The 18,653-nt window shown below is 43.6% G+C and overlaps 3 protein-coding genes across 3 annotated transcripts in view; 1 reads left to right on the top strand and 2 right to left on the bottom strand.

Moving 5' to 3' along the window:
• The window catches only part of LOC144635962 (outer membrane lipoprotein Blc-like), a 48,277-nt gene that overhangs the window by 7,176 nt on the left and 22,448 nt on the right, over nt 1-18,653 (top strand). The gene's annotated exons all lie outside the window — the stretch shown is intronic.
• LOC144635975 (small cysteine-rich protein 8-like) lies at nt 357-5,948 on the bottom strand. Its single transcript, XM_078495111.1, has 4 exons — nt 5,821-5,948; nt 1,701-1,816; nt 1,482-1,566; nt 357-425 (listed from the first exon to the last, which is right to left on the bottom strand). Exons 2-4 carry the CDS (start codon nt 1,807-1,809, stop codon nt 389-391), a joined length of 231 nt encoding a protein of 76 aa, XP_078351237.1. The 5' UTR covers nt 1,810-1,816; nt 5,821-5,948; the 3' UTR covers nt 357-388.
• LOC144635382 (uncharacterized) lies at nt 7,780-14,021 on the bottom strand. Its single transcript, XM_078494490.1, has 3 exons — nt 13,297-14,021; nt 13,165-13,224; nt 7,780-12,351 (listed from the first exon to the last, which is right to left on the bottom strand). The coding sequence occupies exons 1-3, from the start codon at nt 13,447-13,449 to the stop codon at nt 8,485-8,487; spliced, it is 4,080 nt and encodes a 1,359-aa protein (XP_078350616.1). The 5' UTR covers nt 13,450-14,021; the 3' UTR covers nt 7,780-8,484.

Below are 18,653 nucleotides of genomic sequence, written 5' to 3'. Positions count from 1 at the left end.
TGGTTGACAAGCATTTTGTTTGATTGGAATCTCGAACATAAAATTCATATCTTCTCGCAACCGTGTAATGTCCTCTATATATATATATATACGAGTCGAAAACTTAAACTCACAGAACTGCTCTTGCACGCTTCAATTCGTCACCAAATTAAACTGCATAAAAACTAACTTGACCTATGCGGAAATATGTCTGCTTTATTTTCTTTTAAATACACAGCCATAAAAGCCAATTTGTCGAAGCTTACATTAATATTCACAACAGCAGTTAGTAAAAATAAAGCTGTTTAAAACAGTGATAGCACTTTGTATATTTGCACTTTATTGTAACCTCTTCTTAATTATCAGCTACAGACCAGACACACTAGTGTTTCGTTAAGATGACAGGTCACTACGAGGCTTTATTTGCTCGAAGGCCGATGCAATCACTGAAAAAAGAAAAGAAAACGTGCATTAGCTAGGCCAATTTCGATATATTAAAATTCTAAAATCATATCGAAGTTTGAAGTTTGGGGATTAATAAATAATCATTAGCGCGAGCACATAGACAAAATGGCGACTTTTTTTCTATACGGCTTGGCTCGCAAGGGAGAAATATCGTCGTTTTCTCGTTAAAGAGTATGATCGCCTATACTTTTTATTGCATAATTTTGGTGTACAAATAATCGTCTTTGAGATAGAAAACTAAAAACAATTGATCGGAGGTAAAAAAGATATAGCTGAATGCGAACACAAACCAAGGACGCAAATTATTATACTTCAAATTCGAAATGAACGACTCGAGGAACTTTTTGAAATAACGAGCGTGATTAGTACCAGAACAGGCATAAATAGGGTAAGATTAGCTCATCATGTCTCTTTTGCGAGTAAGGAACATGCAGGAAAAGCTTTTATTTCTGAGGAGTGAGGAATTGCCTTGAAAATTCTGGAAGCGGAATAGGCCTTATGCATGATAACGTCATATGCTCAAAATCCACCACCAAGAAGCCTCTCAATGTGGATTATTCTCAATTACCCTCTGTCACCTTCGTGCTGTTTTCACGTCTGAAGTAAATATACATAAGGGCTATTGAAAAGAACGGAAATTTTCGAGAAGGAAAATTTCGAGATTTTGGGTATATCTTGCTAGGAAGCCCGTCACTTTTTTCTGTAAACGTTTTGGAAAATTCCGTCAGTCCGGTTCCTTAGTCAACCAAGAAATGCTTCTCCATTCCATACTGACAATTATCAGAAATGTTTGGTAGAAGGAAAAGCGCCAAGGGTGTCAAATCCTAATGCAGGCAGGGATGGGAAAATAAATGAGCTAGTTTAAAGGCAGTTTTAAAGCCGAAGAATGAATCAATATAGACACGAATAATAAGTGTGTGTATATAATATGTAGTGTGTATGTGTTTACAATAAAGCGTGAAAAAAGACTATCAGTTATAACACAAAAATATTACAAGCATACGTGACAACACGTTAGGTTTTCGCTAAATACATACTAAACATGATGGCAGCGCCCATTGATAAATTTAGAACATGGTCCAAGACAATGTGCTCTGGCTTTTAAAGTCAATTCCTGTTTGTCTGTAAACAAAAAAAAAAGATCCTTTGCTAGTTAGTCATAAATTAAAAAAAGTCATGCCCTAAACAAAACAATAATTATTTCACTTTAATCTCCTTGTTTAAAACCTAAGTTAAGAAACAAAATTAACGTTCACCTTGCTTAGAACGAATGTTCATGGGGTTCTCTTTTTGAGGGGGTGCACCTTGCACAGTAATGGACCCCAACATAATCAATAACAAGCACAAATAAAACGTGGATCCCATTGTTTTCCTGCAAAAGAAAACATGATAATCAGTATGCTAAAGAAACGAAACGAAATCAGTGACGGTTTGAACGTAACTTTGATCAGTTTGATCTAGGAAAGTAAAAGATATAGAGGAATTTTTTTATGATTCCATTTTCACGCCGTGATCCAAAGCTAAATTCCAGAGGGGCTTTGTTGAAAGGCTTCGCTCGTCACATAGGTCTAATCGCATAATATAAGAGGAAATATGTTTTAAAAGTTTTTCTGTGCTTATTGCAAGAGAGGGTTGGGGGTGGCAGGGCCCGAGACCGACATGACCGACATAATCCTAAAAGCAGTCAATTTATGTTTTTGGTCAGGAGTGTTTCATGCCGGGCTTCGTTTCGCGCACTAAATTACTGTCGTAGCTCGTTCTCCAAAGCCCCAAAACAAGAGTCATTTCGCTTTCAGTTTTGAACTAAGATGGACGGCATAGAAATATACCAAGATGCAAAGGTGTTACCTAAGCTTACTGTCGTTTCTCAAGAATGTGCGAGCGCAAAATCATCACATGCGATCATCAGAAACACAGCAAAGGAGATGTTTAATGTGGCAAACTGTTAGATTTTTCCTTTTTGCCAGAGTCTTTGACAGATTTAGTAACGAAAATAGAGCGAGCGAAGGCGAGATGCGTGCTGTATCAATTTATTTTTCACCATATTCGCCGGCCAAAACATATATAATGAATCAAATTTGGTTAACAGATAAGTTGACCAGTTCAGACGAATGTCCACTTTTGGAAATGTTTTGATCCGCAGATCAAAACAAACAGTTATCCAATCATTGCTCGAATTTGGAGTCACATGATGCGAGGCCTGTTGACATAAAATATTCCTGCTGGCTCTGTCGATCGAAATCTAGAACAGCGAAGTGTACAGAACTCGAATTCGAATGAAACAAGCTTCGTTCTATTAACTAAGCGGAAATTCACAGCTTACAGAAAGAAGAAAATATGCCATTGACCTCTCTTGGACAGGAATAAGTAAAGCGGAGACGAGCTCTTGCATTTTAAATGCTTTTCTGTCGCGCGCTATGCCCATAACACTAAGCACTTGGCTTTGGTAAATTACTAACTATGAGCTATGAACTCCGCTTTTAAAATAAGATACTCTCGTAGTTTACGCCTCATCATGCAAGGATTTAAGCATCCTGGGCCTAACTTTATTCACGGCTTGCAGAAAGAAAAAAAAAATGTCGTTGATCTCTCTTGGCCGAGAGTGAGTAAAGCGGAAACGAACGTTTTCCGTCGCGCGCTATGTACATATCAGTGACACACTAAGCACTTGGTTTGGTAAATTAACAGGAGCTATGAACTCCGATTTTCAGATAAGATACTCTCACAATTATCCCGGGCATTAGCTTGGCGGCGTCTCGAAATCAAAAATTAAATGCGATGTCGCAAACTGACATGAAAACATTTACAGTTGGTATCGTGCCAGAACTAAAAAAAGAAAGCCTGATCGCAGGTTATGCCAGAACTGACCGGTCTAACAAATTGATAGTCGAAGGTTTGCATAAGCCGTTAAACTTATTACTTGTTTTCTACGAATTAAACGAAAAAGTAAATAGCTTCCTAGAAGCCACAAGAATATTTGGCGCAACTGAGTCAAGAAAATAGAACACGCGTCGAAGGAAGCGACACATTACAGTGGCATTACATTGCTGCAAATCAAACAGCCTGGCTTGGCAACACAACTAATAAAAATATTAGAAAAGAAAAATCCTTCGCGGCAGCTCATAATCTACTGGTCTTGTAGTGAAAACATAAAGTGAGCTGTACTGAGTTTTATCTTGCAATAAGAATGAGTCACAACAAACCTTTCTAACATATATTTCATCAACAAATAGGCGTCAAAAGGTGTCAAACTCTGCTTCGCAAAATAGCTGGCCAGGAAATTAATTAGACCGATGACCTCAACTCGAAGGCTAGCTCAATCAATTGAAAACATCATGGCATTTGGAGCTCCTTATAAACATAACAACAAGACCGTCAGAACTCCTAGCTGGTTAGAATTAAGTTGACTACACTGAAATGAACGAACATACATTGACTGAAGTCTCCTTCGCCTTCCCTGGCATGGCGCAATCACGCAGCTCGCCAGGGTTCTCATTCCTTCCATGTTTTTCTAACTCCAGGTTATCAAGAAATTGAATCTAATCGAGGAAATAATTTCCTTCGCTTCAGGCGAGTCCATGCTTGGTTTCTTTTGCCAGATACCCTTCCTTATAATACATTTCAATGTGCTTTTGCGCTTTTCAGCCGCGCGTCGACCTTCGGTCCAAAGAACCAGAAAGAAAACAAAGCTCGCATCCTGTTGTCCTTGTTGACCTTGTTGTGTCTTTAACCCGGGGTCTTTAAACACGTCCAGTAGATAATCTGTGGCGATCCTGGATATATTTAAGATGTTCTTTGACGTCAATTATCCATCAAGTCATCGACTGAAGCGAACGAAAAGAAGCCCAAACAGATTAGTTGTAAGCAGTCTCACTTTGCGTAGACGATGGCTTCCAGCAAAAATCGCGGCCCATCCACCCAAATTGCGGCCCATCGCTCAGATTTCGCACAGAGCAACTAGAATAACTGTAGAACATCCCTGAATTTTTTCAAGGCTCAGAAAAATTTTTCACAAGAGATACACTGGATTAAAGCTGAAGAAACGACCCAAAAGACAACCAAAACAAACATACGCATCGAAAGTAAATTCTAACCTCCGCGCACAATCCGCTGTGATTTTTCACAATTGTCACGCATAACGCTTCTTTAATGCTTTCTTTGTGTTGTGTTACCATCTGGCAGGAAACGCACCACGGGAAAACTTGAAAAAAGGCAAATATAAAATTCTAGTGGAGTCCACTCGGGAAGAATTGACAACCGCCATGTTGTTACGTCACGCTATTGTTTTCCACATTTCCAAAAGTGGACATTCTCCTGGAGTGTTGACAGAAAATAATTTCGATGCTGATTGTTCTCTCATAAAGCCTTTTCGGCAAAAAATAAAATGAGCCAGCACTCATGGCAGAAATATCAGGAACTTTCAGTAAATTGATATTATGATATTTAGAATCTTCAATATATGTGTTAGCTCCCCTGCTTATTTGGTTTCAGGGAAATGAGTGCTTTAGAAAAAATCGCTAAAAATGGTTGTGCTTGTTTTTTTCTGCTTGTCAAAATGGCCGACAGTCAACATGGTGAGGCGACCATTTTTTAGCTGTTCATAAATTTCGAAACATTTTAACGTAAATTTTATAAGCAAGAAGAGTGGCTCTACTCACTGGTGAAATTTCGTTTCAGTTGGTTCAAATTCACGCGAGAACCAGACTCGTATATTTTTATATTAAACAGTGAAATTTTTGCGCAAATGTGGACCTATCGCTAGCGTGATAATGTGCATGTTACCATGGTAACGGAACATCTGTCAATCAAAATGTGTTTTCTTTTGTTCATCCCACGAGGTCACCTAACTCCACAGAAAACATGCAGGAGGGTTGAAAATTGAAATGTTAAACTTTTTATTTTAAAAAAAATCTATTTTCCAGCTTTTCTTCGCTTTTTTCTAGAAAATCGCTCTTAATAAAGCCGCAAAGGCCTTTTTCAGAGTCTAGCTCCTTTACTTCAAACCTTACCCTGGGTTCCAGGGTGTTCTCTGCGCAGTTTCCGATCTCTGGCAGGATCTTCGAACAAACAGCTCGAGATATAGTGCACGAAAAAAAGAGCATGGCAAACGGTTGGAAAATTAAATTAAAACATTCAAACCGTTCTCCCTTGTTTGGACCTTTCTATCCAAGGACATCGTCAAGCAGACGAAAATTGAATTAAAACGTATTCCTGTAGATGATTTTTTTTTTTTTGCGGTTTGTTTTATTTTGTGTAAAACCAGAAATTCGTCTTTTGTACTCGCCTTGCATTAGTATAAAAAATGGCACCATTACATCGTGTACACCTTGACGTAATTTGTACGTGTAACATATGGAAGTAACAAACACTACTTACTTCACTGGAGTCTTCTCGTTTAGTTTTCTCAGTTTAACTCACTCTTCCGCGAAGCCAAACCTTCCTTTCAAGTCAGGGTTCTGTGTAGAACTGAATGTGATCTGTGCTTGCTGTTCTTTAGAAGATCTTATTATCTAACGATAGAATATGAAATTGACAGCTGGATATTGGAAAGAAGTGTTGTTTAACTCATATCATATCTCTCCAGACTTGCTGGCGCCAGCAGAACTCGCAAACAGCGCATGCCTAGCTGCATTTATCTAGGGTGGGCTTCTAAATATTTACCTAGTCAAAAAAGTTTGTTTATCTCCGTATCAAGAATTTCTTACCCATGATATCATTTTCAACAATCGTCAGACCAGAAAGATGGAGAGTGAAGAAGAGCAACCATTGTTGCATTTTTAAATTGAGGTTTAAGGATGATTTTGTGCAGAAAAATCACCCAAAATGTTTTCAGTTTTGGACAAAAGAGGACAAACAGTACGAAGAGGGGATAGCTAAGCAGATTTGTCATTTGTTACCTGGGAAATTAGCCTAAAGGTTAAAAATTATCTGATGAAACTGAACTTCTAAAAAGATAAAACGTGATGGTTAAAAACCAAGTGGTAAGTAGGAAAAATGATGATTATCAAATTAATGATGCTTTTAAGCAATACTTAAGTGTTGTTATCATATCTCTTCAGACTTGCTGGCGCCAATAGAACTCCCAAATAGCGCATGCCTAGCTGTATTTATCTGGGGTGGCCTGCTAAATATTTACCTAATGAGAAAACTTTGTTGGTCTTCGTATCCAGAAATTCTTAACCATGATATTAATTTCAACAAACGTAAGACGAGACAGCAAGAGTGTGAAGAAGAGCAACCATTGTTGCATTTTATAAATTCAGGTTTAAGGCTGATTTGGAGTATAAAAATTGTCCTAAATATTTTCAATTTTAGACAAAAGAAGACAAAAACTACGAAGGGGGGAATAGCTAAGCAGATTTGTCAGTTGTTACCTGGGAAATTAGCCTGAAGGTTGAAAACTGTTTGGCGAAAAAACGTGATGGATACAAGTAGTAAGGACCGCTTATATGTTCAAGTAGCCAATCACAGCGCAGCATTTCATCACACCCCTAAGTCACGTGGTTTTTCCTTTTACGCCTATTTACACCTAGTTTCGGTTTTTTTTCCGAGGGGGACTGGGGCGAGCGCTTTTTGACCGGCCGGGGCCTGGGACCGACACTCGGACCACCCTGGGACCCACTCCTATGACGTCATCAACACCCAAGTCACGTGATTTTCCTTTCTACGCGTGCGCAGAAATGCTGCGCTGTGATTGGCTACTTGAACATATAAGCGGCCAAAAGCGCTCGCCCCAGTCCCCGCGCGAATAATAGAGTAATGTAGTAAGGACCGCTTATATGTTCAAGTAGCCAATCACAGCGCAGCATTTCTGCGCACGCGTAGAAAGGAAAATCACGTGACTTGGGTGTTGATGACGTCATAGGAGTGGGTCCCAGGGTGGTCCGAGTGTCGGTCCCAGGCCCCGGCCGGTCAAAAAGCGCTCGCCCCAGTCCCCCTCGGAAAAAAAATCCGAAAATAGGTGTAAAAAGGCGTAAAAGGAAAAACCACGTGACTTAGGGGTGTGATGACGTCATAGGAGTCGGCCCCAGGGTGTTTGGAGTGTCGGTCCCAGGCCCCGGACGGTGGAAATGAACTCGGTCCCAGTCCCCGCGCGAAAAAAATAAACGACAAGACAAGAAAATAGGCGTAGAAGGGAAAACCACGTGACTTAGGGGTGTGATGACGTCATAGGAGTCGGTCCCAGGGTCCTTGGAGTGTCGGTCCCAGTCCCCGAACGGTTAGAATGAACTTGGTCCCAGTCCTCGCGCGGAAAAAAAACGACAAGACAAGAAAATAGGTGTAAAAACAGGTTTTTTTTAATAACAGGTTTTTTCTGTTAAGGTACAAGACACTAAAAAACGGTAACAAGTGGTCCTAAAGCCCCGGTAGTGTAACGGGTATCACTCCTGCCGCTGAGGTAGGCAATCGAGGTTCGAGTCCTCGCTGGGGATATTTTTTTTTCCTTGTGTCAATGTTCACTAAGCCCTAGTGGCCGCGCACCCTGGGAGTGAACGTGTACAAAGTTAGCAAGACCACCATCCTATAGATATGGTTCACAAAGTGCCATACTGTCCTTGTGGTATCTGGAACTCAATACTTTGCACTAAACGCATGCGCAGATGAGTCTACGCGATACACTCACGATTGATAATTAGTTACCTCTCTTGTGAAGACCACAAAGGTTGTCTCAGAAAGCGCCATGCCTTCCTTATGGTATGGTTCTTCCTGGCACTAAACGCATGCGCAGATGAGTCTACATTGCTTTTACGGCGATTCTGAAAAAACGCACGCTTGTGAAGTATTAAAAAAAAAAACACGTCAGAGAGGGGGGATGAGGGGGTATCCCCCTTTCTCGGTTTTACTGGGAACGAGTACGAATCGAGCGGTGAGAGTGTTTATATCTCAAAAGATGTCGACAAGTAAGTTATTAAATATTCAGTTATGGAGAACGATCAACGTGGGTACGATTGAAACTATATCAACGTGTTGCGGTAGGTTTCCCATCTGGGGCATGCTGTTGGACACAACAGCATGCCCCATACGAGCTAGTGGGTAGTACTAGGCGTTAAAGTAACCATAGGGGTATGACATAAAGGTGTTGGCATCTACCACTCTCTTGTCGAAAACCACTTGATAGCGCTTGATCTCCGTCACAGTGTTCAGGGTTTTGGTCGTTTTGTCTCGGGTGATCTTGTGAGGGTTGAACACGGCAATGCTCCTCGTTTCGGCCAAGGGTTCTTTCACTTCGGATTTGACGTTGTCTTTCAATGTCTCAAAGTTGAGATGGGCGGATCCTCTCACGTTCAAGGAAAAACCCCTTACTTTACAACAGGTTTTTCCCAGCTTCGTCTTGTAGGCATAGTTTTTTGGTCCGGCGGCGGCAAATTCCACAATGAAGTCATCATCGTCTAGTTCGTTGGTAAAGTCTCCTAGGTAATCTCCCAATGGTAAGGAGGGTTGGCCTTCTCGATGCTTGTAGATGAGAGAATCCGTGTCAAAATACAAGATCTGTTCGGGTTGTAGGATGGAAAGACCTTCCTGGTACAACTTCAAACGGGCCCAGGTGGTGGTAAAGCAGGCAACAAAGATGTTTATGTCCGGTTGAATGTTGGCACAGTCCTCCTTGCACTTATGGACCACCTCCAACATGTCTGGATTGACGACCCGGATGTCGTGGATGTCTCGAGAATCGTCTCTCAACAAATCGTGAAACTCAGCTGCAGAGGTGAAGGCTTCAACTTGGCTCTTGTTGCCTTTCTGACCATACTTGCCCCAAAAACTATTGAGCATGATCTTGGCCAGGGATCTGCGTCCGGGATTCTTTTCAATCTTGTCCGGATCCAACTGGATGCCTTCTTTGAGAAAGAACTGTGTCAGGTATTCCTGGCGTTTGTCTGGATCGTCGCCCACCCACGAGGGCCAGCCGCTCGCTTCCTGCTTCATCTTCAGGAAGGTGTTGACATACTCTTTAAACATGGTGTTGGATTTGCGGTCAAAGTGCCACACCTCGTGAATGTGCTCCACCACGTACCCTTGCTTGACGGCCTCTTCCAACTCGGGCGTGCACCACGTTCCGGTCAGTTGGCGTTCTTGAGGGCTGTGAGCGCATTTGGAGGATCGTTGGGTCAATGGCTTCGGCTGCTCCACTTCCACGCAGGTACGGCAGAGGGGGAATGTCAGTTTACCCCCTTGGCGATAGGGCAACACGGGGCTGTACAACCCGTAGGGCGGCGTCACGGTACACTTTGCCAGACCAAAGAATTGTGAAATGTTCGTGTGTCCCGGTTCTAGGATCACTTCGGGATGCCCTTGAGGGTAGTCACAGTTTTTGTTGACAAATGGATACAACGAGGTAAAGTCCACGTACCGGATCTCTTCTTCTGGTTGGGCAAGGTCATAGAGGCGGACGGCGTTGGTTCTACCGCCAAAGAAGGCGTCTCTCGGCTCCAAGCGGGAGTTGATCGACAACGAGTCCACGAACGATTTCACCTCGGGATCATTGTCCTTGAGCGCTTTCCACTGGCATTCCCACATTTCTACCACGCGGTAACCCGCATCCCGGATCCGTTGGCTCTTTTGTTGCGTTTCCGCGTACACGTCCCTCAAGCTTCTGTCGCCCATCTTCCGGTGCTTCTGATCGCGATTGGGAAAACAGTCAGGACAGCCGTGAAAGTAACAGCCGTGGAACTCGTAAACCGTGTGATCCTCGTACCCGTCGACGTTCATCAGACGGCCTCCAATCCATAAGGCTCGTTCTCCACCGTTTCTGGCGTGGCGGATGGTGCCCTGCGTCTGGGTGTCTTGATAGAGCAACCATTCCAGCGACACCAGGGAGTGAGGTTTGCCCTTGCCTTCCCAGCCTCGTACCGGTTCAGAAGCCAACGTCTGTTCTTGCATGCACTTGGTGCGGTAGAAGCGATTACAGGCCGAGGCAATGGTGAGGCACTGGTCCATGGGATCGAACCCGGCAATGGCTTGAAACTCTGCCCGGAAGACCTTGCAACCTTCGTGCAACAGCTCCACGTCCGAGCGACAGTAGTCGACAAGTTCGTTCCGAAAGTAGAACTCGTAATTCTCCGCGACGCGTTCTTCGTACCACTTGTCGAATTCGGCTTTCCTGGCAGCGGACATTCCCTCTGGATCGTAATAGTCTCTGGCAGGCATGCTGCCCACATAGTTTTGGTTTTCCTTCGTGTTGAAAAAGTGGGGGAAAAACCCCTTCTTTTGCTCGGTGAGGCCAAAGGCTTTGGGAAAGGTAGCAAGGCTCATCTGCAGAAAACACATGGAGTCTTTAAAGGTGATGTTTGGGATGTTCATGCTGATTATTTTGGCACCATTGACGACTTGGTCAGGGCAGATGGCTTGGTCGTACAACTCGTTTAGTATGAAGTAAGAGTCATAGCCCTGAAAATTGTGGGCGACGGCTATGACGCGGTGTTGTTCGGCGATCTCCCTCAACCAAGCGAGGAAGTCTTTGACACAAGTCTCTCCCTCGAAGGTTCTCCTCTCGTCGGTGTCTCCTCTCAGGGCGCAAATCAAGTTGGCGACGTGCTGGCCTTCTTCCTGCCTGGCTTCGGCGTCCCAACTGACGAACACGGGTGGTTGGTCTTCTTTGCGTTGACCGGCGCTGGTTCTCTTGCGGTTCTGTTTTTGTTCCACCTTGAGAGGATTTTGTATGTAGCACTGGTGGTAACGAAGATCTTGGTATTCCTTACAGGACGGGCAGAGAGCGTGGCCGCACTTGTGACTGTTTCTCAGTTCATAGTCACCGTAGGTCTTGAAACAGCCCGTACACCGTTTGTGCTTGTCACACACACTGTTCCTCTTGTCTCGGGCCATGTCTTTGCCCGTGTCGGTGCGACTCTTGTGCAATTGAAGACAGCGGGTTCCAAAAAAGTCCCGTTGACAGTCTGTACAGTTCACCCTGGGTACAGCGTGGGCTCTCTTCCATTCGTGGCAATCTGTCTGATGGCAGGCGGCGCACCTGGCACCCGGGCAGCGGTGTTCTTTCTGATTGTCGTGCGAAAACCCTTTTTCGCATTGGGTGCAATAATAACTCTTGCCAAAAAATCCGCCTAGGGAAGTGCAGCCGTGGTAATGGTCATGGTGCTTGATCAAGATCAAACGTTTGTCGTCGGGGCGTTGTGCTCCTTTGAAGATGATCTGGTACCCATGTTGGACAGACACCACCACAATCTGGTAGTCGTTCAAGTGCGCTTGAAATTTGGCCAATTCGTCCAAGCCGCAAGGACCTTCTGGCACGTCGGACAAACGATGCAACTCTCTGGCTGCCTTTTCTTGGATGGGGTATGCTCCACGGACATTCTTGTAATACCAATGGTCGGTCCCGAAATCGGCACGGGCCTTCATCATCACCAAGGCGCGGGCACAGCATAATTGATCCGTGTTTTTGATTTTCAACACGCATCGCTTTTTCTCCAATATGGTCTCGATGGGGTCCAAACCGGGTTTGTATTTCTGGTTATCTCCACCTTTGCCTGGATCTTGTATGTGAGACACGTTTAGATTGAACGTGTCGTCGACTTGAAAAGTCTGATTACTGTTCAACATGTCACTGATTTGTTTTAACAGCTGTTGGGCAGCAACGGTGTTTTCTCTCCACTCTCCCACTCTCAGCCGTCTGGAATGAAAAGCATTTTGAATCCTGTTACTGTTGATGTTGATCAACAAGTGATCGTCATCTCCAACGGCTCCATCATCCAAAATATGTTGCTGCACGGCTCTCTGCAGGGCTCTGGCAATCTGCTGTACTAATACGGGTCGCGGTCCTAGGGGAACGGATTCCACTGCGGCACCACCACCTGTCTGCACCAGTCGTCCGGTAAAGTTTCTGATGTGGAGACCAAATCTGCGTACTCTGCGGTCCACGTGACCTCTCAATTGAAATTCAAAGGGAACATCCATCTTGAAACAAAGAAAACAAAGCAATAAATGGATGGTAAAAACAATGCACGTTTTTTATCTATACCAGTCACCAGCACTCTTCCAACACGCTTCTTTTTTAATTTATTCTAAAAACGAGAATTACATGTTATCGACCTAACCGATCACAACGTTTATATTCGGACTATTACATACCGGCTCGAGATGCTAGCTATTTCACAGGTTTGACAGATTTTGATTGACAGCAGGTCTTCTGATTGGCTTGGGTATTGCCAGATATGATTGATGGGTTGTTTGTTGCAATCAAGCATCTTCATTAACGCATGTGCAAGCAGGGAGGGAGGAACGTAGTCGGCTCCTAAACCATGAAATGACTACGACCTTGTCGATCAGTAATCGACTACTTGCACAAACAAGTACTTAAAATTTACTTCACATTTTTTTTTTGTCTTCAACTGATCCTTCCAAATCTCATTCACCCGTCATACATGTGAAAGACGTCAAAATCAAAGGTGGCGAATAAAAATGAAATTGATGTAGAGTAAGGATTTTGTGCATGTCTATAAAAGGCATTTAGTCTAATATTGTTAACGACGTTTGCAGTTTCAAACATTGTTGATAATTGCCATGATAATTACATCGTTCATTCTCTTATTTTAGCATTGCATTTTACTCGGAAAACATAGCCGTTGTAATACAGTATGATGCGCAGGTCAGTTAAGTTTATAATCGTCACATCTTTTCCTTCACTGGTGATCGATTTTCAAATCCACATGCATGAAGTCTGCCTCCCAATAAATTTTTCTTTTATTTCATTGGACAATAACCATTTACCTCTTCGTCCGAAGTGCTTGAAGCACCGCTTGTTGTGGCCGGCGATTTTTCATTCTCAATCTTCAACAAAAACAAAAACACAATGTAAGAACTTACGTTGCAAACGAGCGATGAATTCAACCACGTGCTAACCTGTAATCTTGCTCTCTTGACAGGTTCGTCTTCCTTTTCATCGTCTCCAAATACGTCCACCTCTTCATCTTCGTCTCGTATCTCAATTCCAGGCTCCTCCAACTGTTCTTCCATCTCAATTCCAGGCTCCTCCAAAGTCTTCTCTTTTTCCATGTCTTGATGAGCGCTCAGACCAAACAAAGTTTGCGAGTGACAAAAGTCAAGCGGAGCTCGCGTTATATAGAGAGAGTTAACCAATCAGATTTACTTTTTATTATAACCAATTAAATACTCGGTCCATTCTTTTTCGAGGTGACGTGTACAGAATGAACCAATGAGATTTCACGATCAATGTCACCCAAGGTGACGGGATTTTCCCCACAAGGGTAAAATCCCAAGCTGACGGGATTTTCCCCACACGGGTAAACTCCCAAGCTGACGGGATTTTCCCACAAGGGTAAAATCCCGGGATTTTCCCCCAAGGGAAAAATCCCGACGCACGCGCGTGGAGAATCTTTCTCGGAATTCTCGGAATTCTAGGAACCCGCGTGTGTTCATTCTCGGAAAAGTACAGTAAAAACGGACGAAGTTTTCTTGTCGGATTACAGCTCTTTTCAAGAAGGATATAAGCTTTAAGGTGAGCTAATGTCTCCATACTCTACTGTACAAGACGAAGAGCGTTTGATAAATTGTATTCACTGCGAAAAATAAATTTGGTTACGTTGTAAATTTTGACGAGTGGTTTGTTTTTGTTCGTGCGGCCATCATGAACCGTGCAAAGTAAAGAAGAAGAAGGTTTTAGACCCGTTCATTTCGTTCAAGGTTTTTTGGTCAATTGTGTTTATGGTCAAAAAAAGAAGAAACCGAACTTTACGAATAAACAAGTCGTTTTTGGTGGACTGAATTATTCTTTTAAGCGAAATTGCTCGCGCAGTTGTCGTTGTCTTTCGTAAACAACAACAACTTCAAACGCCTTCATCTTTTCTTTTCGCGGTCTCAAAATCGAGGGAACATCCCACTATGATTCAGAAAGAAAAATAAAACCTAGCCACCTAGAAGTGAAGCTTAAACGTTGTAAATCCTAAACAAGTGTGTCAACGACTTTGTTGTGATTTTTCACCGGTCGCGAAAAAATATAATTGTAGCGTGCAGTTCATTTGGCCTTTGTTCAAATGCATTATTCTCGAGGAAAACTTTTGTTTCGGCCCTTAAATCAAAGAGATGTCCAACCATGAATGGTATTAATTTAGTAAAACGCAAAGCAAGTCATTGAGCCGACTCTTTTACATTTTTAGACTCTAAACAAGTGTGTCAACGACTTTGTTGTGATTTTTACCGTTCGCGAAAAAATATAATTTTAGCGTGAGGTTCGTTTGGCCGTTGTTCAAATGCATTTTTCTCGAATAATTTTTTTTTTTGCGACCCTTATATCAAAGGGACGTCTAACCATGAATGATATTATTATAGTGAATCTCAAAGCAAGTCATTGAGCCGACTCTTTCACATTTTTTACACCCTAAACAAGTGTGTCAACGAGTTTGTTGTGATTTTTCACCGGCCGCTAAAAATATAATTGTTGTAGGTGGTTCATTCGGCCGTTGTTCAAATGTTTTTTTTTTTTTTTTTGCGGCCCTTAAATCAAAAAGGATGTCCAACCATAAAAGATATTATTTCGATGAATGTTATTGAGCCGAAAATTTCATATTTTTGGACTCTAAGCACAAGTGTCATCGACTTTGTTGTGATTTTCACCGTTCGCGAAAAAATATAATTTAGCGTGCGGTATTTGTTGTTGTTGTTAAGTTTTTTTAAGCGATTGAATCCCATTACTCTCGTAATTCAGTTTTGGCATGGAGCAATTCTTAAATTTATTTAACAACAAAAGTCTGGTACCATAACCAGAAAGCATGACATTCGGTCATTGGACAATGTCCTTCGTTTAGATGAAAACCGCAACTAGGTAAAGGTTCTACAATTGTCTCTTTCAACACGTCGTATTTCGGACATCCGTACAGTTCTAAATTCACGCTAGGAATGTTCAGTTTGTTCAACAAGTCTCTTTCTACGTGTCCTCCCTTGTAAGCCACCACGGTTCTCTCGGGGGTTTTGGTTTCCTCGTACAAATCCCACATCACCTCCTCCACCCTGTCATACTCGTAGGCCTTTTCTTCCTTTCTGGGTTGATACGTCAGTCCGTGCACGTTGTATTTGACGTAAGACACGGTTTTCCTGTCTCTGGAAGATAAGTTGCACCACGACATTCTCATGTAGAAAGCATGGCGTCCGAACTTTTCTTGCCAAGTGTAATAACCCAACTCGCGTACTCGAAACGTCTTCTCCACAAAGTAACCTTCCAAGTCCAAGATCATGCACACGTTTTCCGGAGTCATGCCAGAGCCAACTGCACTCTGATGCTTGACGTAGAAAATATATGAAAATGTTTAAACTCTAAATCTCTTAAGCCATGGGGTCAATGATCCAAATTAGGATATTGTTTCTGGGAAATGCATCTCAGATACAGTTGATTTCTCAGCATTTTCTCTTCATCCGAGTCGTACTTCACGCCAGCCAATTCCGGGGGAAGAATAATTTTCCCTTCTCCATCCACCCAAAACTTTTGCTCTTGACACTGTTTGACCAATGACTCGTCCAAGGGAAGATCACCAATCCAATCCTTGACCGGGGGTGGGTAGTGTTGTACTTTGAAGGCGGGTCTCCCATCCAGAATTCGTTGCGGTCTATCCACCACGTCTTGTCCTCTTCTGGGGTATCCAAATTCGTCCCTAGAGTCCAGTCCAGACCTTCTCGAGTAGAGGGGATCCTCGTTTCCCACATATTCCTTTCCTTCCAGCCAGGCTTTGATCTTGCCAAACGGAAGACTGTCTGCCCATTGGAAGAACCGACATTTCCCTTTTCTGCACTTGAGGTAGATCCTGTTCGGGTTGCTCTCTGATTTCGACATGCTCAGAATGAGACTCTCGTTGCAGTAACATTTCATCTTATCCATGTTCCAATAATAGTAAGCCGGTAATTGTTGATTGACCGCCACCACGTACTGGTCAATGTGGGCGCTACCGGTGCAAATGAAACAGATGGTGCCTTCGCTCGTGTGGGGGCAAAAGTAGAACTCCCATCCCCCGTCCGTCATTCTCTTGGTCAGCGGTTCTTTGTGGACGGGGCAAACCGGGTCGCGCTCCGTGTCGTCAAAGGTCTGTTGTAGGAACTGGTCGGGGTCGAAAATTTCACCCTCCTCCAACACTTCCTCTTTCAACTCCATCTTCTTCTTTGTAGGATGTCTCTTTTTACGGGGGACTTTGGGTTTCTTGGGGTTTCCAGTCCCTCTCCTCTGTCGCTTTTTTTTGGGTTCTGCTACGTCCATGGTGCTCTCGATGCTCCAACTGAGGACTAACAGGAGACAACACGGCGCTTTTATACTCTACTCTCGGATGACGTCAATACGCACGAACCAACCAGAGAGGTAACACGTGACCTCTTCCGACCAACCGGCAATGACCCAGGTGACGTCATCCAACGTATAAAAAGAGCTGCGCGTCCATTTGTCGACTCAGTTATAGCGATGGAAAGCACAGAGAGCGATTCCAGCCAAACTCAAACTCAAACCCCACAAGTCAACGGTGTCTTTGTACAAGGAGATCCCAAGGACTGGGAACCATTGCCTTACTATAGGGATCTAAAAAGGGGCGATTATCAATCGGACGAAGATTACCTATTGGAGCGCGCGAAACGTGGCATGGAAGCCGGCTACACGTTTATGCAGTGTCAAGAGCATTGGATGTGTGATCTGGAGAGTGCATTACACAAAGGTTCGGCCGAAGCAAGCCAAGAGCAGTGACATGGGTACGAGAGAAAACTGGATGGACCTGGAACAACAACTCTTCTACACCAATTGTACAAAGCTAGAAAAAAAGATCCAGACCGACACGGGAATCACTGTGTTGTCGTTAGACTTTCCCACCACCACCACCATACCCGAAAACATTCCAAGGAGAGTCTATGTCTTCGAGGACATGGTGAAAGAGCGCGGGTGTGCCAAAAACCGCGTCACCGAAAGTGAATGGCTCAAAGAGAACCCTCACTGGAAGGGAGCCGTCCTAACGACCCTCAAAGACATTGGGCACGGTTATCTCTGGGATAGACATTGGAATGAATTTGTCTACGTGCCATTGCAGCGAACCTTTTTCTTCGCGAGGTCTCGCAAACCGCCGCCCATTGGCAACGGCGTCTCGTTCTGGTTGAACGCGAACGTCTGCGACTTTGACGACCGGAGTGGTTTAGAAGATCTCATCGCCCCGTTGAGAGCGAGTGTAGCCCTAAGCCAGACATTGTCTGCTTACTTGAAACAACCCATCACGGTCGACGCAAACACGTACGAAGAACTGTGCAACCAACTGGCAACTCAAGTAAAATTGCAACGCCTAGAAAGCAATCGCTGGCAAGAAATAGCGGATAGACTGTTAGACAGAGATCTCTGCAACCGTTGCGCCATGGATAAAGACGAAGCTTACCTGGGCGACGACTACCAAAAAGCCAAACTGTGGAGACCTAGAAGTTGCGAAACATGTACAAAATCTTTTGATAACATATTTATTGATGCAGGCTATTTAAATTGACGTTTTGAAATAAAAGTTCATTTGTCATGGATCTGTATGGAAAGTGGGAGTGGTTGAAAAGGTTGTGCGAGAAAGCGTATGCTGAATTTGGGAGGGGTATAGATATACCGGAAGATACAAGTGACTCCCCCTTGAGAGTGTTCGAAGCCACTCACATAGAAAAAAACTATTTCAGATTGATACCGTTTATATTATGGTTGAGACATTTCAAGGATCCAGACGAGCTGTTTGCTTCTATTTACAAACTTCATCCGACCACGATCGAAGAGGCAGCTCATAAATTACACGGCACTTATATGAGGGTGGTCAGAGCGTCGTCGACATGCCAAAGAAGCTGAAAAAGGATGAAAAAATACTTTCGGACTACCACGATCCCAGTCAACCGGGTAGCTTGGGTGGGATAACAAGATTCGCCAAATCGCACAAGATATCCGTCGACACAGCCAAAAAAGTATTGGAGCGCGATTTGGGTTATACCCTTCACAAACCGCGCAGACGTCGTTTCGCCACGTTACCGGTCCTGGTGTTTAACGTCGACCAGCAGTGGGTAGCCGATTTAGTGGAAACGCAACCGTTGTCCAAATACAACAAGGGTCACAGATATCTACTCAACGTGATCGACGTCTTGTCTAAATATGCCTGGGTGGAACCCCTAAAAGACAAGACGGGAAAAACGGTGTCGGACGCCTTTGCCAAGATTTTGAAACGAGCCGATGGACGCAAACCTCAGAACCTACAGACCGACGA

This window comes from Oculina patagonica, chromosome 13 (assembly GCF_052425735.1).
Source record: "Oculina patagonica isolate OP01 chromosome 13, crgOcupat, whole genome shotgun sequence".
NCBI classification, from domain to species: domain Eukaryota; kingdom Metazoa; phylum Cnidaria; class Anthozoa; order Scleractinia; family Oculinidae; genus Oculina; species Oculina patagonica.
Note: the sequence above shows the minus strand (reverse complement) of the source record. Positions and strands in the feature narration are given on the sequence as shown.

Excerpts from the sequence above, each read along its gene's own strand:
- LOC144635975 (XM_078495111.1), bottom strand. The coding sequence starts at position 1,809 with ATGGGATCCACGTTTTATTTGTGCTTGTTATTGATTATGTTGGGGTCC. Across the intron at positions 1,567-1,700 it reads GAACATTCGTTCTAAGCAAG|ACAAACAGGAATTGACTTTA; the intron begins GTGAACGTTAAT and ends TTTTGTTTACAG. Across the intron at positions 426-1,481 it reads GGGCGCTGCCATCATGTTTA|TGATTGCATCGGCCTTCGAG; the intron begins GTATGTATTTAG and ends TTCTTTTTTCAG.
- LOC144635382 (XM_078494490.1), bottom strand. The coding sequence starts at position 13,449 with ATGGAAAAAGAGAAGACTTTGGAGGAGCCTGGAATTGAGATGGAAGAA. Across the intron at positions 13,225-13,296 it reads TCAAGAGAGCAAGATTACAG|ATTGAGAATGAAAAATCGCC; the intron begins GTTAGCACGTGG and ends TTTTTGTTGAAG. Across the intron at positions 12,352-13,164 it reads CAAGCACTTCGGACGAAGAG|ATGGATGTTCCCTTTGAATT; the intron begins GTAAATGGTTAT and ends CTTTGTTTCAAG.